We start from the raw sequence: 22,786 nt of genomic DNA on the forward strand, positions 1-22,786 counted from the left end.
TATTCCGCATATAGTCTTAAATGAAGTTAATTCAAACAGGTGAAAAGTATTTGGTTTATGGAATGCTTCAATAGATTTTGTTTTTACATTTTTTGAACGAGAAAAGCAACGAACAGAACCAGGGCACCGTAGTTGTGATAACTAAGAATACTGAAGTAGAAAATACTCCAGTTCTCCATGACTTGCATCAATGACTTTAAAAAATCATACTTAGATATTAACCCTTTTACAAAAGGAGAGGGGAACAAGGCTCTCAAATGAGGCTATATACTGGTACTTTACATGCCTCTGCAATTGTAAAGTCTGTGTTTGATACTTGTATATATTGTACACTGTGTTAAAAAACTTTCTACATAGTATGACTTTTAAAATAAGCTAAAAAGCTTTGGTATGAACCTACATCCTACTGTGTTAGTTTGATGACCTTGAGTTTTTATTCATTTTAAACCAAAAAGACTTTGACACTCAGTGTTATGGAAGGCGAAGACAACGATCAGTGATCAATCTCATAACTCCTATAAGCAATACAAAATAGATAGTTGGGCAAATACGGACCCCTGGACACACCAGGGGTGGGATCAGGTGCCTAGGAGGAGTAAGCATCCCCTGTCGACCGGTCACACCCACCGTGAGCCCTATATCCTGATCAGGTAAACGGAGTTATCCGTAGTCAAAATCAGTGTGCCAAAACGGCCTAACAATCGGTATAAAACACGTCAGACAGCATTTGACCCTATGATAGGTTGTATTGACGAACTAGATCGTTATAACGACCATAGACTTTGCTAAATGCTGACTTCAATCGAGACTGTTGAAACCCCTGTACCATCAATTTCTTTGTCAGTAGCTTGCCTCGATTAAAAAACTGACTATACGCAGAACAAGCTCTTGCCTATGGCATCAGTTGAGAGATATAAACACCATATGCTGGTGATAATGGAATATTGTTACATAAATATGGGAAGTTGACGATGGAGAAGCTGAAATCATCCCGTTTGTCAAATAGTTGAGTTGTCAGTTTGCCGTTAATGTCTACTTTCAATAAAATATTTAAGTGTGAAGCAGAAGTGGACGACTCTGGTGTCTTTTATTTCGAGCTCACAGGGATATATTGAATCGACATATGAATGAAAGTTATCATTGTTAATAGACAAAACTTTGTCGATATATCTAAATGTCGAATTGAATGCCCGAGCAAGAGTTTTTTCTTCCCGTGTAGAAGCTATTGAATAGATTCTGCTTCATATGAATATAGAAACAGGTCAGCTAACAAAGGAGCACAATTCGTGCTCATGGTATTTCTAACAGACTGTTGGAAAACCTGATCACCAAAGACCACGAAGATATTGTCAATGAGGAACTCTAGCACATTTTTTATTTCAACTTCAGAGTACTTGTGCGTGGAATCAGAGTGGTGTTTAACAAAGTAAGTTTTTGAATGACTGATCACTAGATATGAATATTTCTGTTTTCCATTTTGGTTGAAGAAGCAACTGTCTATGATGTCAAAAAGTCTACTCTTTAATTCATCGTGAGGAATGGTTGTGTATAGTGTTGAAAAGTCATGGGTTTTGATGTTATTGATTTGAGAAAAAATTTGCGATTTCAAGTTTACTAAAAGTTCTTTAGAATTTTTTAGAATCCACATTTGATTAACACCACTTCTGGGATATGTAGTCGCACAGTAAGTTTGAAGTTTCTCCTTTACAGCTGTTAACATTTTCGTGAGGAGCAAAGATAGGGACTAGGTAGAACACTTACTGGATCCAGCAATGTATCTTTGTTTGTAAGGGTTTTATGTAGTTTAGGAATCCAGTATAGGTATGGCAACTCATTTCATTCGACCCATTGACTGGGATATTTAAATGTGTCTAAAACTGAAGCATAGATTTTGAAGAATTTCATATTTTGAAAGGGCAGTTGGAGTATAAGTATGATTACCAAAAGTGAAATTAATGCCTAGTTCGTTGAAAATACAGTTGTAATAATGAGCCTTACAAACAAAGACAATGTTGTTACTAGCTTTGTCAGCTGGAACCAAAATATATTCCTCATGTAACCTATCTAATTCATTTATCACTTCTGGTTTACTAAACACAGAAGGATAGATGGTACGTACTTCTGTTTTAATATGTCTAATTATGCGGGATTTTAATATTCCTCTTATGCTTTTAACCCATTCTCACAATGTATCAAGTATTTAGCCCATCATCTGGCATAATATTTGTCATGACTAGGGTTCTCCAGAAGATAATTTACAGAAATCCAAATTTGGTAGACTGTATGTCAGGGCATTTGTACTTTACAAGCAGATCTCTTGGATTTATGACTAGCACATGCAAAAAATATTTGTATTTTTTTGTTTTTTGGTTGGTTTTTTTTGCACATCTTGCCTCATATTGAGATTAATACATTGATCACAATTGAGGACACTGGGAGTGATACATGAATTTAGAATGTGTTAGACCTGTATTTTTTCAGTTTCACTTTACACACAACATACAAGTACTGATCAAGACATTGGGCTCACGGCGGATGTGACCGGTCGACAGGGATGCTTACTCCTCCTAGGCACCTTATCCCACTTCTAGTATATCCTGGGGTCCGTGTTTGCCCAACTCTCTATTTTGTATTGCTTATAGAGGTTATGAGATTGATCACTGTTCGTTATCTTCACCTTTACAGGAGTTATGAGATTGATCACTGTTCGTTATCTTCACCTTTATAGCAGTTATTATATTGTTCACTGTTAGCTATATTCACCTTTTTAGGAGTTATGAGATTGATCACTGTTCGTTATTTTCACTTTTATAGGAGTTATGAGATTGATCACTGTTCGTTATCTTCACCTTTATAGGAGTTATGAGATTGATCACTGTTCGTTATTTTCACCTTTATAGGAGTTATGAGATTGATCACTGTTTGTTATCTTCACTTTTGTAGGAGTTATGAGATTGATCACTGTTCGTTATCTTCACCTTTATAGGAGTTATGAGATTGATCACTGTTTGTTATCTTCACTTTTGTAGGAGTTATGAGATTGATCACTGTTCGTTATCTTCACCTTTATAGGAGTTATGAGATTGATCACTGTTTGTTATCTTCACCTTTATAGGAGTTATGAGATTGATCACTGTTCGTTATCTTCACCTTTATAGGAGTTATGAGATTGATCACTGTTTGTTATCTTCACCTTTATAGGAGTTATGAGATTGATCACTGTTCGTTATCTTCACCTTTATAGGAGTTATGAGATTGATCACTGTTCGTTATCTTCACCTTTATAGGAGGTATGAGATTGATCACTGTTCGTTATCTTCACCTTCCATACTAGTACCAGTTTTTGATTTTTGTTAGGGTTAATATAATTTTGGATTGTGTGGATATTTTAATGCAAGAAACATGATATTAACCAAGTTAAAATCATGTTTCTTAAATTGATAATTATTTATATTAACTGAAGTAAAGGTAAAAAATGCTTTATTATACTTTAAATATGGTGATATTTACGACACTACATTTTCCATATGATAATTCAAATGAAAATAATTCCAATGTTATTTATTACAATTGTTTTGATTGGACAAAAATAAAGCTGAACAAAAGTTTATACATCAATAAATCCGAAAACGCGATGTATTGATACACGCCGGAAAACAAATAACATAGTGCGGGGAAACTATTCAAATTTTTGCAATTGTAAATAAAGTGAATGAATTGGAATTATAATATTCAGTTTGTGAGTAAAATGTCCGGAATTTACACATCGATAAATTCTTCAAAAAGAATGTTTAATCCTATAATAAAGACCAAATTTAAAATCTAATATTTTGTGTCTGCATGACATCAAAATTCATAATGATGTTGACATCACAACAGTGATTACCCGCCTTTAAATATAATCTACGCAATACTTGTTTAACCAGCAAAGAAGCTACTTTAGTGCATAGCATACCCTATACCATACACTCTTGCTGCATGTGTCAAGATGCATTGACTTTTCTGTTGGACAACTGCCCTGGGGTCATCCCAAACCCCATTTCATAATTGTTTAAATATATTTAAAACAATTGGGGTCCTGAGGCCTCTAAACCTTGCTTGTATATTGTTTAACGTCCTTCTCGAGAATATTTCACTCATATGGAGACGTCACCATTGCCGGTGAAGAGCTGCAAATTTTAGGCATATGCTCGGCGCTTACGGCCTTTGAACAGGGAGGGATCTTTATCGTGCCACACCTGCTGTGACACGGGACTTCTGTTTTTACGACAAGCAAAGGGTACGGAGGGGGGGGGCAAAAACCGAAGTTTTTTCTTTAATGAAACAACAACAAAAAACCTGGTTCCCGTGAATAGCGGAGTCCTGTAGATATGCAATGAGGTTTGAGTTTTGTTTTCACCCTGAGGATCGAAAAACGATGTTTTTTGTTTTGTTTTTTCTTGTTTTTAAAAACCCTGATTCCACTATTATTTTCAGAGCCAAACTTACACAAGGCACAAAATAAGATATAAACAGTACTACATTAATAAATCTAGGATAATGAGACTAAGTACATGTACATTCTAAAGAAACTTGAAATCGCAAATCTTTTCTCAAATCAACATCAAAACGTATGACTATTCAACCCTTTACACGACCATTTTTCACGGTAAATTAAAGACTATACTTTTTGATATTATAGACAGTTGCTTCTTCAGCAAAAATGAAAAAAAAAATAACGGAAATATTTATATCTAGTGATTAGTCATCCGAAAAATTACTTTGTTCAACACCACTCTGATTCCACGCATAAGTACTCTGAAGTTGAAATTAAAAATATGCTGGAGTTCCTCATTGACAATATCTTCGTAGTCTTTGGTGATCAGGTCTTCCAGCAGTCTATTGGAATTCCCATGGGCACGAATTGTACTCTTTCGTTAGATGACCTGGGTTTTTTTATTCCTATGAAGCAGAATTTATTTTTTTAAAAACTTGTACGTGAGAAGAAAAAATCTTGCCGTTGCCTTCAATGCGATATATTGACATTTTATCTATTAACAATGCTAATTTTCATTCATATGTCGATTCAATTTATCCCTATGAACTCGAAATAAAAGACACCACAGAGTCGTCCACTTCTGCCTCATACTTAGATATTTTATTGAAAATAGATATTAACGGAAAACTAACAACTCAACTTCATAGTTAGATATTTTATTGAAAATAGATATTAACGGCAAACTAACAACTCAACTTTATGATAAACAGGATGATTTCAGCTTCCCCATCGTCAACTTCCCATATTGATTATTCATGTAGCAATATTCCATTATCACCAGCATATGGTGTTTATATCTCTCAACTGATTTAATACGCAAGTGATTGTTCTGCGTATGATCAGTTTTAAAACAGTCGTTTAAAGTCAGCATTTCGCAAATGCTATGGTCGTTATAACAATCTAGTTTGCCAATACAACCTATAATTGGGTCAAATGCTGGCAGACTTATTTCACAGCGATTGTTAGGCCGTTCTTGGCACAATAATTTTGACTACGGACAACTCCGTTTACCCGATCAAGATATAGGGCTCACGGCGGGTGTGACCGGTCGACAGGAGATGCTTACTCCTCCTAGGCACCAGATCCCACCTCTGGTATATCCAGGGTCCGTGTTTGCCCATCGTCGTAAACCACGGTTTTGAGTCCACTCACGCTCCCTCATATGATGATGGAGATAATCGAATAGAAGCACCCGTGGGTAACCGACGATGGTGTTTGCCCAACTTTCTATTTTGTATTGCTTGTAGGTGTTATAAGATTCGTTATCTTCGCCTTTCATAGACAGGAAGTACTAAGTAGTATCATGGGATGGTGCAGTGTTTCTCAGGGATCGAAATTAACTTTTTTCACTACTAGCAAATTTTAGCTAGTGGAGTATTTTCCAACTAGCAAAATTGGAACTTTTACTAGCATTTTTCAATCGATTGCTGTTTTACAGGAATTTAAGAAAACAAGCGTGTATCCATATCAAAATATAGGAAAAAATCTTTTAAAATCTTCTTTAAAGTGCAATAATAAAAATAATATTAAGAATTCTTTCATTTAAAATTTAATGAATTATCAGACAACATCCATGTACATGTATCATTGGTGCATGATGAGAGTCATAGGGTACATTTGTGCGGCGAACTCGTTGTCCAGAGATCTACCCCCTATTTACAACATCATGTGGTTTGAAATGTTGAAGACTGTTTGTGCCAATTCAAACTGTATGTTCAAAGCTTTTGGAAATTTCATCTAAAAATTCTAGTTGAAAAAAACCCACTACGAACTCTAAGTGTTTGACTATGGACTACAGAAGGACATCGCGTGAAGTGGTGACACTAACACTTTCATGTGTTGTTTCATGTAAACACGGACGAGATCAACATGCTTGCTATTTAAATCAGAAGTCTCTGAGACGCCTGAAGTGTGCATGAAGTAGGCCATCTTCGACATCACTGACTGAGATGACCTTGGCCTTAGTTGTTTATTCGATCCATGTTTACTTTTTCAATACTTGTATATTCATTCTGTAAAGCGTTTCTATGCAAAAATTATTGTTAACTTATTGTAAACTTCAAAGTACAGCCAATAAACCAAGGAAATCCGGAAAAAGAGATCGGTTTCTTTTTCACTCGCAAAAAGTTGTGATCACTAGTGATTTTTCACTCGCAATTTTAATTTTTAACTCGCATTTAGCGAGTATTTTCCCTTAATTTCGGTGCCTGTGTTTCTGTGCGTGTCTGTTCATCCATCAACACCCTGTAGGAAGGATAAAAAGGGAACTAATAAGACAAGGATATTTATACTACTAAACGTTTCCCATTGTGAGGAGATGATGCCTGCTATTTCCCAAAGTCAAATGTTGATACTTTTATTGGTGATCATGAAGGAAAATAAGTACCGACTAGAAGCTGTCTTAAGGCAGTAATACCCGTACGCAAGTGTTTGTCGTACTTGTGTAACTACCAGTAGCAAAGCCACACTAGTTAATGTACCATGTATTCCTGCTGCCTATGTCAAGATACATCGAGTATTCTGATAGGCAAGCGCCCTGAGGTCATTCCCAACCATATTTCAAAATTGCTGAAATATATTTTGAAGCAATTGAGGTCCTGACTCCTAAACCACATATATTCTTGTTGCCTATTTCAAGATACATGGAGTATTCTGATGGACAAGTGCTCCGGGGTCACTTCAAATCCTATTTCATAATTATGAAATATATTTTGAAACAATTGAGGTTCTAACCCCTAAACCATATTCCTGCTATGCATTGAGTATTTTGATAGGCAAGTGCCCCAGGGTCATTTCAACTAACAATGCACTGAACACCAGGTTTTTGTTTGTGATTTTCCTCCCCATTTGCCCCTCAACATAAAAAATATCTGAAAACTTTACTATTGCACATCTACCAGATACTACCAATCATCTCCCTATAAATGATTTGGCTACTGCATAAAATGTTAAGAGGAATTCTGGGAACCAGTATTTTTCTATAGAAAAACGTTTTTCAACCCAATCCCCCTCTGCGGGTGAAAATGGAAATTCTGAAACATTATTGCACATCTATAGACACCACCAATTACATTAGTTCCAAAATATAATTTGGCTACTGCGTAAAATGTATGTGAAGTTCTTGGAACCAAGGTTATTAATGAAAAAATGTCGTGCTTTGATCCCTATTTGGCCCCAAGGATGAAACTGAAAATTCTGAATTCTTATTGCACACCCAGGACACCACCAATCATCTTCTAAAAGATCATTATCATGTAAAATGTATGAGGAGTTTGGGGTATTAGGTTGGGGTTTTGTTTTGTTTTTTATAGAAAAAACATCTTTTTTATTTTTACCCCATATAACATTTGTTCCCCTATTGTGGCCCCATCCTACCACAGGGGGGCCATGATTTTAACAAACTTGAATCTACCTTAAGTCAGGAAGCTTTCAAGTAAATGTAAACTTTTCTGGCCAAGGAATTCTTCAGAAAAAGATGTTCCCTATATATTTGTATGTAAAACTTAGATCCCCTATTGTTCCCCATCCTGCACCCAAGGGCCATGATTTTAACACACTTGAATGATTGAATCTGCACTGTGTCAGAAAGCTTTCATGTAAATGTCAACTTTTCTGACCCAGTGGTTCTTTAGAGCAAGACTTTTTTAAAAATTCCCTATATATTTGTATGTAAACTTTGATCCCCTATTGTGGCCCCATCCTACCCCTGGGGGCCATGATTTTAACAGACTTGAATCTGCACTATGTCAGAAAGCTTTCATGTAAATGTAAACTTCTTTGGCCCAATGGTTCTTTAGAAATGTAAACTTTTTTATCCCTTCATCCAAGGATGCTTTGTGCCAAGTTTGGTTGAAATTGACCCAGTGGTTCTGAAGATGAAAATGTGAAAAGTTTATGCCGACAGACAACGGATTTTTGATCAGAAAAGCCTTCAACACGGGTGAGCTAAAAAATGTTGGGATCTTTATCATAGTAGAAATTAATCAATTTAATTTTGTCATCTTGGAAAATAAACATTCCTAATAAAAGAAAAATATTTCAATCTTTTTGTATTTAATTTTAATTGAACTTTGAAATAGGTTTAAAACATTGTTTACCTTACATATATAACAAAACAAAGCAATTTAACTGGTACATAATCACTTGCATCAGTTGGCTACAGAAAATAGTTTCTCAGTGCATTTTATTTTCTCAAAATCTAGTTAAATACTATCAAAGTTAATTTACATGTATGATTTTATCAAAAATGTTAAATCAATTTCCTTTAATCTTTTAAAAATCAAAATTGTTCAAAAATGCTGTAAATACACAAGAAAAAAACACCATATTATATTAGTTGACATGTCACAAAATATTTATGTTCATATATTTGAATTTCCAGTAAGAAAGATTGGTACGAGGAGGTAGCCTAAAATAATATCTTAAGACACAAAATAGATTTCCACAGAGACCAACAATATCAGACAGTTTTGTTCTAAAGCATCAGCATAAATTCAGAATTTGGAATACATAGTTCCCATCCATCATTAAGATGAAAACTAAATATTAAATACTGTTACCGAGTTTGGCTGTCTATAACTGTTAACATTTGTACGACATTACAAGCACCAACAAATCTCAATGGCATGAAGCATCTTCATATCAATACACTGGGGAAGAGGAGACTTCGAAGCCTTCCTCCTTGGCTCGCCGGCCCATCCCCTCTTCTGAGGAATCGCTGCTCACAACTGTCACATCCACATTGGCCTCCATTGCACAATTACCATGCAATCCACTATCGTTATTTCTGTTGATGGGCAAACTGTTATCTTGACCGACTTTATTCTCTCGTGATCTTGACCTTTGACCCCTGGTGATCCTTTGATTTGCAGTGTCACTGACTATTTGTGCTGGCTTGTTTTTTGTAGTATTTCTACCACTTCTCGTTTCATCTAAGTTTATTGCACTTGTTAATTGAGATGTGTCCTTGGGGACATGATTAATCTCCCCTTTACTTGACTTCTTGGAAGATTGTCCTTTCTGTATTGCTGATTTCTCTTGAGCCAAATATCCTTCCACAAAACTGAATGGATCAGAGGGATTTCTTTTGTGAGCTGGATTTGAAGGCGTTTCTAGTGACTTAGTCTCGGAGCTCTCTGATTTATCACTTGTGGATGATTCAAATATACTGTCCTGTGTGTCTGTCTGCTGTGTGTCTGTCTGCTGTGTGACTGCAGTGTGATCTGGTTTCAAATCCATCATTTGATCTTCAGTCACATCCTTCAGAGAACTTTCCTCGGGTAAATTAGCCTCTGTTGTGTCCATTGACATAAAATCATAGTTTGTGCTCAATTTGCGAGAGTAGTGAGGGGTGGAGCTATGCTCAGGTTGACTGTCTTCATTATTGCTGAGTTTCCTGGAGTGAGATGAATCGCTAGGCAGTCTGACATTGTGAGATGTGGTGGCCTTCTCTTTCTTCTTTTGTTCATCTGTATAGAGAAATAAAATTTAAACCATAATCATGCAATACATTCTTTTTTTTTCACAAACATTCGAATAACCAGTGTCTTGTGTAGATTGTGCACTCATGTGAACAAATTTCCATACCTTGGGAATATTCAAATAACCAGAGTCTTTTTTAGATTGTGCACTCATGTGAACAAATTTCCATACCTTGGGAATATTCAAATAACCAGAGTCTTTTTTAAATTGTGCACTCATGTGAAACAAATTTCATTAACTTGGAAATGTATGTGTGCACCAAAGAACTTAGATATTGACATTTAAGCTAGTTAAATCATGAATGATGTTTAAAACTCACTATATCATTGTTTACAAATGACACCAGTAAAATTTTTATGGGGGTAACAAAACAGTGTCTCTAATAAGATGATTGGAGATCAGTAGCTTTAATAATGCAACTTTAAAAATAAACAAAAGCAGGATTAGATTAAATACAATAAATCATTTTAAGAAATATTAATGCCAAGGAAAATTCATATTTACTCATCTTGATAATAGATACTTTAACCCCCACCCCCTGACTTTCTTTTTTCCTCTGATTTGCCATTTTCCCCTCTGAGAAATGCATATAAACTTTATTAACATACATTTTGCCTTTGCTTGTCCTAATCTATTGTCTTTTTCTGCCTCCACTGCTGCCTCCGTCTTCCTTTTGCTATCTAGTATGTCTTTCAACATTTTCTGTTTCCTCTGGATCTCCTCTTGTAGACAATGAAGTTTCACCTCACTAGCCACTACAAGGCTAGTTAGTCCCTAAAAGTCAATTCAATTCATCAGTTCAGTATCTCTTAAAAACGACTTACAATTTCTCTTAAAATAACTTAATATGGTACATGTAGTCGAGTACAAATGATTTTTTACAAACTTCATCGCATCTTTTACTAAAAGTGGCAGTCATGAGTATCATATTCAGACTAAAGTATGACTAACAATTTTAATACTTAATCTACTATATAAATTGTTGTTATACACCTTAAAAGATTTCTTATATAAAGCTAATACGATTTAGAAGTAACATTTTTACTGTTAAACCAATTCTCACACTCGTGGTCTATTGACAGGTCAACAATTTACGAACTGTTGACCGGGCAATAGTCTGCTTTATTTCTATTGGCTATGTAAGTCACGTGGTTCCGGTCTGCTGCTATGGTGAGGTTAACTGATTTGACTGATGAAGATACAGAATTTAGTAGATGGAACACAGCACAGAAACATGAAAAATGTCATTATTGATTTTTAATTAGAATATTACGTAGGTTTTCTTTTAATCTAGTGGAAGCGTTGATAATTGTATACAATTCCTCTGTCATGTTAAAAGTTCTAAGTCACAAACCATGTCACATGGCATATGCATCTAGTAAAACATCCTAAAAATTGAAAGTGTATAACAAAACAGTTATAGACTGTCCTCGGACAACAGCTGTTTTGTTTGACCCGCAAACGGATCTGTTGCCCTCAGACTACGGCTTCAGGCAACAGACCCGTTCTCAGGTCAAACAAAACAGCTGTTGTTCTCGAACCCAGTCAATAACTATATAATATTACACCTTTTTTCCAACTTTAATCAGCAGAGAAAGGTACACAAAATGAGCAGGGGTGAAACAGTTAATCATGTGACCTACTATTACCCAATCACGTGACGTAATGCTTCCTGGTCACGGATGAACTGTTTCCCAGTCACGTGAGACACTATTGCCTGATTAACAGATTAGGTAATAAAACAATTATTTCATGCCTACTCGGGGAAACAGTCAAAACTATTGCCCCTCGGTAGTGACAAAGAAATGCAGGCCTTCCAGTTGCAAAGCGAGCACTCTAACCAGTTATAGGTACATACATTACTGAGTGGACTTTAGGCAGGCAACATACATCTACATACATGTAGTGATGTGAACTTAAGCAGTAATGTGTAGCAATAGTACCTAAACATCACTTACCCCCAGCTGTGACTGTAAATCTTCCGCAAATTTCATAATTTTGACCACTTCATTAGGCTGTTCATTATCACCTAATAACATCGGTCTACAAAGATTTATGATTCAATACTTGATAAAATTATTGTGATTGTAAGAAAAAAATTTTAGTCATGTAAAACAAGATATCCTTTGAACATTGCATTTACCAGTAAGCACAGAATCAAAACATATACTGCATCAAAATATGTAAAATATTATTTTCTAAAACATTTCTTTTTAATACAATTGCAAGAAATCTTTTCTACAATTTGTCACTGACTCGGTCTAAAAATCTTACTTGTGTTTATTTATGATTTTAGGCAATCTCCCGAACCCATCATATCCTGTGGCAGTGCACTCATATTTATACTCCGAGTGGGTTGTGTCCCCTAGATTTAGCACTGTCAGAGGAACAGGAATAAAGTCCCTAGAACTGAAATATTTTTAATATGTTAATCACATGTGCATCAAAACAGTGACTCACAGCTGAACATTTCATCCCAGATAATTCACAAAAAGAAAGTCTGTTCCTGATGCAATATATACGTAACTATGGAGGACCAAGTCTGTAGTTTTGTCAAAGATTTGTTTGTGTAATTGGAGCTAAATGAAAATGTCTCAAAACTTGTTTCAAAGAACTACAGACCTAATTATCCATTGTTAAATGTAAGAAAAGTAAGTTACAGCTACCATAGTACACTTGACAATCTAAAGATTTGAAATGATATACAAATGTACATGTTAACCAATGTGTATAAATGTAAATTTCTATGCATAAGACTTTATATCACGCTTGACATGAAATGGCGAGTTCACAAAAGTAAACATTCTCCAGACATGAGAAGCCAACTGTTTCACATATCACTGAGAGTTGGTTTAAGAGTTGTATTGTAACCTTTTACTGCATTTCAAGACATCAAAGTCAAAGTTGTGAGTTGCCAAATTCTCATTTGGTGATCCCGTGCAGAGTAGAAAGACAAAGTTTCCTTCCTGTTCTGTGGGGAGAACAGTCAGGAAGTTCTCATGGATGTTCTGTTCTCTCAGAGAGGGGTAAGGCGAGGTGTTGTGTCTGAACCTGAACCAGCCGATCACCTGTCAACAATGTAGGATGATTTATCTCCGTTATTAAAATGATGAGCAGACTTAAAGAAAACTCTGAGTAACTGATCATTTGGACTAAATATCTACAAACTAAACCAAATTCTGGATTTTTATCGGGGTTTTTTTTTTCTTGGCTGATCTATTGAAAAAGTTTGGGTCAGGGACTCAAAAATAGAGTCAGTCAGGTTATCAGAAACACAGAATTTCTTTTTAGGCCCGAGTCAAGTTCTGAGATATTAATGACTGTTACCTGAGACCCTTCTGGTGTCACTGCACGTATCAGCTGGGTGTCAATACGACAAGCTCGGTCATAAAACTTCTTAGTTTTGTCACCTTTATAGTAGGAGTATATATCTATAAACAAAAACATTAATCCATAAAATGATACCTCCAATTCATTAAAAGAAAAAAAATGCAATATGAAAAAATCCCACTTCATAAAGAGCTTCTGTATTCCTTTGTGAAATCTGGGCTCATTATACGTCAGGAAAAAGAAATGTGTACGTGTAATCCACTGAGGTGTATAAATATGAAGATGTCCCACATCTTACAGACAATTACAGCTATACCATCCTCTACTTTCTGGACCAGTGAGCTCTATTTTGATCACAGACATATAGAACAGGCACAAAAGACAAATAATACCTCCTCATTACTGGGCCACACTATATCGACTAGTCTGTGGAGACAAATAATACCTCCTCATTACTGGGCCACACTATATCGACTAATCTATGGATTGCAGATGTCTCAACAATATTCACAATAGAGAGCAACCTTAGCATTTGCTTACATGTTTTTGTTTCCACTCTGTAATTGTTGATCTGTGAATCACTGATTGTATCTTTTACTCTTTGGGTTACTTTTCCAAACAGCAAGCCTTCCTGTGTAACAAACATAAATTTACATATTTAATTCAAACTACTTGACAAACCAAATGACAGAGAATAGATCCATGCCTCTGGCCAGACACTACTGTAACAGTAATATTTTGATTGATGCCTACAGCAGAGTAGGCATCAGTTATTCTCTTTAGAGAAGTGCACTGGCGTAGCCTTCATCCACTTTTCTTTACAACTTTCATGTTTTGATTCTGGAATGTCGGAATCGATGACATTTTACACTTCTAACCAACATTTCAACTCAAATATGCATGGTTTCACATTTCAATATAAACTTTAACGTTAATGAATGCATATATAATAAGAAATCAACACTTACTCGCTCTTAAAACATTTTCACAAGTTCTCTGTCCCAAGTTTAAATTATGGGTAACCTAACCGTTTACCTTTATTGGTGTTTTAAAAAAAATTAAATAAAAATTTCATAACTGAAAAATTCTGAAAAATGAGTAGACACACATTTTGTCATAGCTAAAAAAAGATTATTCTCATTGGTATCAACAGAAAGACATGTTTCATTGAAAATATCAGATATGTCAACAACAACAAAAAATGTGCATTAATCATTTTTCTGACTTTGGATATTTCATTTTTTCTAGGCATAAAATAAAAATGTTGTGATTCCGGTCACCCGACCGACTGTCCTTCAGACCCCCCAACCCAAAAGTTTTTATTGCTAATCTTGGGGAAAAAAAATAATTTATTAACCTACCGACCATCTTTTTCATAAGAAAATAAAAAATCTAAGTCCCTCGATCTTTTTTGCATCCTGAAATAAAACAGCGCTAAAATATCCAGTGTTTATTTTTAGAATTCACTGGAAAGTAGAAACCGCTGATCTAATTATATATGCGTGAGCATGCGCAATGGATACTTTCGTTTGTCATTGTTTAGACATGGCAACACAACGCGTTCTGTTTAATGTGCAATGAAAAGTTGTATAAAACAACAATTACGTGTTCGGACGCTGTCAGAAGAGACCCGTCATTGTGGACAGAGGTTGACGACTATAACACGACAGTAGGAAATATGATCTCCTTTGGAGTAAAATTTATTAAAGTTTTGTGTGAGCCCCTTCATGATAAATAATTGTGAATATGAGTTTTGTTGTCAAACTGTCAGATGTTTTAATTTATACTTCTGTTATATATGATATATCTGCTGATATAAAATGGCTGAATTTGATGTCCTGTTTTATCTTGACATTTTTATTGTCAAATACCGGCTGGCAAATTTTCTCCCTTTGTGATCTTGCAGCTACAAGTAAATAAATAGATATTTTCATGGATTTAACATGGGTACATAGGAATATTATAATCCCCAGCCACCTTCATATAAAAGTTGAAAATACTTCAAATTTTATGGTCACAAAAAAAAAAAAAAAATCCCTACCTAACGACCCTTAAAAATTTCAAGGGGTGATCGGAAACACAACATTATCTTTTTTAGGCCTTATCTTAATGCCAAAAGACATAAACATATAATTCAAACCTGGGACAGGGAACATGCGAAAATGTATTAAAATCAAGTGTCGATTTCATTGAAAGATGCATTCATTAATGTTAAAGTTGTGGAAATAACTTTCTCTTATGTGAATCCAATCCAGGCACATTCAAGTCAAAAGATTGGTTGAAACGCAAACTGTCACTTGCATTTACATGATTTTCAGAATTAAAACATGTAGACTTGCCAACAGAATAAACACAGGAGTTGGCAGTTTTATATGTAAAGGTCTACAATGAAAACAAAAACCACTGAGCTCCATTCACAAAGCTCTGTGGTTGGTCACTTGAAATTGTTGTTTACATTGTAGACCTTTACAGATAAGACTCCTGTGATGCAGGCTTATGTCGGTCCACTTAGAACTCGAACAGGTTGGAAACACTTCCCCTATAGCAAGATATTCTCGCTAAAACGTGATTATTAATCCCGTGCAACGCTGAATAAGTGGGACACACACTCAACATGATGCGAATTGTTTCTATGAAATTGACAACATAGTCAAGAAATTGCATATCAAAGTTGCTGCGTAAGAAGGAAGCAGTCTGAAATCCAATACACACGTGAGTGTTTTTGTTTTGATTAATTTATTTGCAGAAGTATCGGACATTTTAGCACTTTTATCCTCTTTTAACGTAAAACACGAAGAGATGTACTCCACGGGTGTTTTTCTCGGTTGTACGGGATATATCAGCTTTCGCTAGAGAGGGATAATCGCTTTTTAGCGAGAATATCTCGCTATAGGGGAAGTGTTCCCAACCTGTCGAAGTTTCAGTAGCTGTCAGCCAAAAAGCAAACGAATCTCAACAAAATTGGCTCTTCTGAATAACTTTACCATTATTTGCCATTATTCATAAATTGCTATAAATGGTCTAAATCTGACTGATCACAAACCAATTCTCCTTCCACATCAGAGTGGTCGTAGAACAAGGAAGCCAGAACTGTCCCAGAAATGATTGCCGCCATTATTCCACTCGATCATCAACATAACCATCTAATCATAACACACCCTATGAGTCGTATGTATGACAGGATATCGGATTTTCGTAAGCCTTCCAATCTCTATCAACATGAATATTGTATTGCTAGAAAATATTTTGTTTATACGTTTTAAGTCAGCACCACTCACACAAGGAAGTAACAATTTTACTGTAATACTCAAATGTTCTTGATATTTTTTTTCCGGATTTCCAACTTCTCAGATTTTTTACTGAATCGCCATATAGCTAACTTTTTTTAGAATGGAAAGTCTCAACTTTCACCTTATTACTGATAAATCTCCTTTAAACAGTTCATGTCAATTGTGCATACATGTATATACAAATATTTCAATATGGATAATGATCACATTCATGAATGTGTCAACGAACGAGATATCTAACAATGTTGTACTTGGGGCGTGGGTATTTTAAGTAACCATCTAGATTTCACTCAACCGCTCTTTATCATTGTGGTTACTATAATCACTTTGATTTCGCTAATACGAAATATATCGGGTAAGTGAAGAAAATTTTCAACAGGGAAAAGGATGTGACCATAGATGGTAGATGGCTTACGACGGATGTGACCGGTCGACAGGGGATGCTTACTCCTCCTACGCACCTGCATGGTATCCATGCGCTATTGCAGGCCGGGTTTCACAAAACTATCTTAAGATCAGATTTATGACAGTCATAAGATACGACAGAACCGTTTCACAAAACTATCTTAACTTCAAGAAATCTTTTATAATTCAAATGTTACATGTAAATGAAAGATTAAAGTATACAAAAATATAAATAGGAAGTTGAAATATTGCGATTTTAGGCATTTGTAATTATCTAATATATTCATGAAATTTTATACATTGTACTTCTTACTTCTTTTTTAAATCATGTGACCCACACTTTATTTCGTATTTCAAAAGTTACATTCGATTTGTGTACTATTTGATTTTAGAAATTGTGATACAAAAATTCAGACATTGAATGATATTTTTGTAGAAACACTCTATCAAAGTCTGATATATTTTTTATCCCCCCCCCCCCATTCCTTTCCTCCGAAAATAAAATATTTGCTTAACTAATTTGAAATATAAAGAAAAGAAAAAGGCAATTCAAGATTGTTGCGTTTGTTACAAGTTAGCAACGTCGCACTTGTTTTATTCAATAAAATAATATACTGAATACAAAAAAGGTGTGGGTAGGAAAAACCAAAGACACGGGTAATACTCGAGCCAATTTATAACGAACGACGCATTAAGGTAGTACTCTACATCGTCATAATGGCTGACTTCCTTTAAAAACATGGATGAAAAAATCGATATCAGCAATATTTGACTTTTCCTTTTTCATTTAAATACCTAACCGAATAGCTCAGTAGGTTAGAATACCGACTGCTGAACTGTAGGTCGCAGGTTCGAGTCCAGCGGGGGTTTTAATTTTTTTTTCAGATTACCTTCTACTAAAACTGTATTTTTTGACAAAATAAAGTAAATTTGTAAATTTTCAACTTCAAAATATTGTTGTACATATCCTCCACTTTTCATCTACATCAAATTTCTCTGGTGTAGCATACCTCCTTAATCGAACAAAACGCGTGCAATTATACGACTATGTATACTGGGCACAAACTGAATTAAGATGCTGTAAATTCAACAGATTATGTCCCTGTGTCCGGTCGAGTGCAGAAATGAAGAAAAAGTGGACATGTCTAAACAGCGAAAGTAGGAAAAAGTTGGCTGTGGGATATTCTAAACGGATATTGAGTTCATCATAAAGAACGCATGTCGCGGTATACGGAGCTTGTCAATGATATCCACATCCTCCATATAGTGTAATAGATTGTTTCTGTCCCTTAAACCGCGTAATCTTAAAATTATCTTAAGATATGACAGTTTTGTGAAACAGCTATGATGGATCTTGTGACAAATTTTGGTTTTAAGACAGATTTTAGTCGTAAGATAGTTTTGTGAAACTGGTCCCAGGGGTCCGTGTTTGCCCAACTCTCTATTTTGTATTGCTTATAGGTGTTATGAGATTGATCACTTCGTTATTTTCACCTTTTGTGCTTGAGCCGCTTCCAGTCCCTATGTTTTGTATATGTATTAAATATTGTTAAAGTTTTCAAGCAAAGGAGTTTTGCAAACCCCGGGTTAATTCACTACTATACGAGCACACTAATTAAAAAAAAATACTTACATTTTGGTGCTTTTCTTCACACACGTCCAGAATCAAATCCAATTTTGATAACGTCGATATCGACTAAATCAAATCGATGTCGAGACGATATCGTCATGTCTACTTACGATGTCGATATCAACATTCACACAACGATATCGTCATGTCTACTTACGATGTCGATATCAGCATTCAAACAACGATATCGTCATGTCTACTTATGATGTCGATATCAACATTCACACAACGATATCGTCATGTCTACTTACGATGTCGATATCAACATTCACACAACGATATCGTCATGTCTACTTACGATGTCGATATCAACAACATTCACACAACGATATCGTGTCGATATCGACCATTTTTATTTCAAATGTGTTTGAATTAATAGTTTTATTATATACAACATAATGTCAGCCTTCGATGTCGATATCAACATTCTCCCAACGATATCGTATCGAAATCGACAATATTATAAAATGTCTTTGAATTGATAGTCTTAGTATACTCAACATGATGTCTGCCTACGATGTCAATATTGACAATCTCCCAACGATATCGTACTGATATCGACAATTTCTATTTTCAATGTGTTTGAATTAATAGTGTCAATATACACCAATGTCTACAATGTATTAGGAGTTTAATTTCATCAAATACAACTTGTTTTTGTTTTTCGTTTGTTAAATTCAATAAGATAATAAATGTATGCCGTCAATATCCAAAAATAAAGTCGCAAAACTCAGTAATAAAAGATAAGGTCAAAATTGCATAGGATTTAAAGCAATCTGATTAAAATCAGATTCGCTCACGTAGATTGCTACGCGAAGTAAAGTTTATCTAAAGTCAATCGTATCATGACAATGTAAATTAACATACACTGTACTTCATTTATTATATATGTGTATAATTATTACACGTTTCAAATATTTTACGATAACGTATGCATAAATGTAACCTCTGTAAACAAATTATCATTAATCATTTATTTCTCGTTGTGTAAATGTGTTTTTATTTCTGTGCTCAAGCGTGACAGAACACGTGTGTGTGCTTGTAACTGACCACTGGACTTCCCTATACTTGTTTAATCGGTTTCTAATACTCACTCACTTTCCCGCTTTTACTAACCCAGGGCCCGCACTCTCGGCACTACCCTTGAAGGGAACAGACGTTAAGCTACTTAGCATTCGGGTTTTCATATTTCATATACTGGAAATATATGTACCGGTGTTTGGCAATTATTCATTATAACTTTAATGTTATGTAATTGTGATATTCATTGTCATATCTAAACGTATTTCTAATTATTCATTTTATTTCAGGTTTTCATTTGATAGTTTTAATAAAACATAGCCCTCAGACTGATGGTATTTGTCTCTCTGGTTGCATAAATAAACATTTTAAAAGTATATGCATAATTCAGTTTCACTTTGAATACGTTCTAGCACTACTATCATCATCGACAGGAAGTCATACAACCATTACAGAAACGATCATGATTTGATATCATCGATATCGACAAGAAGAGAAATCATTTCTAATTCAGTGCTAACACTACGTTAAGAAAAACGATTGTGATTCGATATCGACGTAAAGAGAAATCAATACTGTATTAATCCTCATACAGCCATTACAATAACGATCATGATTCTACATCGACACAATATCGTCAGTAAAGGTATGTGATTTTACTTATCGTTATCGGTACGATATCATGTATGCCTTGTCGATATCATCGGGTCTTCCGACGACATAGCTCTTTCTTCAAAGTCTAATTTCTGACAAGAATCCATCCTTAACTACATCTTATTTGTTGTCTTTTCTCATGATATTCTGTATTTGATCATTGAATTCCCCTATCCCATCATTTCTCTGTAACTTCCACCGAAATGTATATCGGACTATTATTATTTTTAGATATTTTAGATAAAATTGCATCACTTTTAAACGCTAGCTCTTAATGGCTGATTCTCATTATCAAATTCCATTCAAGTTTCAAGAAAAATAAGATGAGAAGAGTCCATCATTCCGGGTGTTATTATCATTACTAAGTTCTGTATGGCTGTTACATCTTTAAAACATAGACACGTATAACATATGTATGTCTCTGTTTAAAATACACGTATACTCGACCTTGAAAAGAAAACCGAAGGAGTATACAAGGCTAAAATTCCATTGACGATCTAGGTTCTCACACACCTGCTAACTCTGTTCAAAGTTCATTTCGCCATCCAAAGGTTTCAGTCCGTCATTCTCATCTTCACCATGCACAGATACACTTGGTCTCGTGGCTATGTTCATTTGTTGAATTAATCTTTGTCCACTTTATACATAGTTTGAATATAAAAATGTAAACCTATGCATGTTGTATATGCAGTATTTTGTATTTTCCAACCTCCTCATGTAATGTATGACTGTACATTTATCCTCTCTGTAATGTCTGACTGTACATTTATTCTCTCTGTAATGTATGACTGTACATTTATCCTCTCTGTAATGTCTGACTGTACATTTATCCTCTCTGTAATGTCTGACTGTACATTTATCCTCTCTGTAATGTCTGACTGTACATTTATCCTCTCTGTAATGTATGACTGTACATTTATGAGAATAAAGCATCGATTGATTGATTGAACGTGCCGGCTCCTACCGGAACACAAGACCTCAGTTATGCGGTCTCACTGCGTACACTGATTGCGTTACGTTTTGCTGGACAATTAAATATGATTAACAAAGAGGTCGCTTGAAACTCCTATCTAAAGTATTAATTTATTATCAAATATCATTTCATAATCATCGTAGAACATAGATTGGTCTGTGTGTGGATCTAGAAATTTTCTCCAACAAAGGGGGTTCCACCCCATGCATTTAGGAAAGAGGGTGTCCAATATTGAATTTATAAATTAGCATCTAGTATATGATAATGGTAGTGCACGTAAATAAGCAAATATATTTATTTTATCCCAAGTTCGGTGGGTGGTAGGTTCGGAACTTCAATCCACTCCCATATATACAGGTCTGGCTTAGCCTTTATCAATGGATGTATCCCATGTTTAATACACAGGCAATTACATTGCTTGAGGTCGAATTTACTATTGAAAGAGTACTCTTTAATAGTAAATTCGACCCAAAGCGATGCAATTGCCTGTGGTTTTATATATTAAAATCATTTAATTATATTGTTCATCATATTACACAAATAGCATCGTAATCCGTTCCATCCCATTCATTGGCGGAGTGAGGAGTGTGAAAGATCAGTCTGAATCACTACCTAAGCATGAGCGAACTCATGGCCTCCCTGTCACAAAGCGAACGCTCTAACCAATAAGCCGACGTGACCGTTTAATGATTGTTTTCTGATATTCATGATTGAACAATTTAAAAATATGAAACTGGCAACTAGAGCCTACACAACGACACCAGTGGTCGATCGGCCATCTTTGTTTATAGCTAGAGTGTAGGACCTAGTCGAAATTTAGAGACGCGAATTTTCATTAGACGACTGAAAACTAATAACTATCACTTTGGGAATTTCCAATTTATATTTGGCCCGATGGTGGAAAAATCAAATGTTATATTCACCATGTCACGGGTCCTCGGATATGACCTTAAAAACGGATGTCCCGTGTCACAGTAGGTGTGGCACGCTAAAGAACCCCACTGCTCAATGGCCGTAAGCGCCGAGCATAGGCCTAAATTTGAAGCCCTTCGTCGGTCTTGTTGACGTCTCCATATGAGTGAAAAATTTTCGAGCGTCTCGCAAGATACAATCAATCAATCAATCGAAAGCACACGGACTCGTGGAGGTAAACATGGCGTTCTATTGTTTCTAGTTTGTTGAATCTCACCCAATCAGAAAGCCAGAAGTTATTAAATCCTATGATAAATAAAAATATTTCTTAAACTATTCCATCCGGATAAGAATAGGTCCTCCGTATCTCTAGTCTGGTCCCCCTTCCCACAATTCCGTTCGCGCACTCTCTCAATGTAGAGAGTGCGCGAACGGAATTGTGGGAAGGGGGACCAGACTACCGTATCTCTTGATTGTGGTAAGAGGCAACTAAATGGGGCGGTCCTTTGGATGAGACCGCAAAAACCGCGGTCCCGTATCATAGTAGGTGTGGC

At 35.4% G+C, this 22,786-nt stretch overlaps 1 protein-coding gene across 1 annotated transcript; it reads right to left on the minus strand.

The window, feature by feature from the left end:
- Positions 1-8,579: 8,579 nt before the first annotated feature.
- Positions 8,580-17,580, minus strand: LOC125658872 (BRISC complex subunit Abraxas 2-like). Its single transcript, XM_048890309.2, has 8 exons — positions 16,392-17,580; positions 13,889-13,979; positions 13,346-13,449; positions 12,890-13,086; positions 12,293-12,427; positions 11,977-12,061; positions 10,627-10,792; positions 8,580-10,005 (listed from the first exon to the last, which is right to left on the minus strand). The coding sequence occupies exons 1-8, from the start codon at positions 16,461-16,463 to the stop codon at positions 9,179-9,181; spliced, it is 1,677 nt and encodes a 558-aa protein (XP_048746266.2). The 5' UTR covers positions 16,464-17,580; the 3' UTR covers positions 8,580-9,178.
- Between the last annotated feature and the right edge of the window lie 5,206 nt (positions 17,581-22,786).

The sequence above is a fragment of the Ostrea edulis genome, chromosome 9, assembly GCF_947568905.1.
Source record: "Ostrea edulis chromosome 9, xbOstEdul1.1, whole genome shotgun sequence".
NCBI classification, from domain to species: domain Eukaryota; kingdom Metazoa; phylum Mollusca; class Bivalvia; order Ostreida; family Ostreidae; genus Ostrea; species Ostrea edulis.

Excerpts from the sequence above, each read along its gene's own strand:
- LOC125658872 (XM_048890309.2), bottom strand. The coding sequence starts at position 16,463 with ATGGCGGCAATCATTTCTGGGACAGTTCTGGCTTCCTTGTTCTACGAC. Across the intron at positions 13,087-13,345 it reads TGACACCAGAAGGGTCTCAG|GTGATCGGCTGGTTCAGGTT; the intron begins GTAACAGTCATT and ends CATTGTTGACAG. Across the intron at positions 10,793-11,976 it reads ATTTACAGTCACAGCTGGGG|GGACTAACTAGCCTTGTAGT; the intron begins GTAAGTGATGTT and ends ATTGACTTTTAG.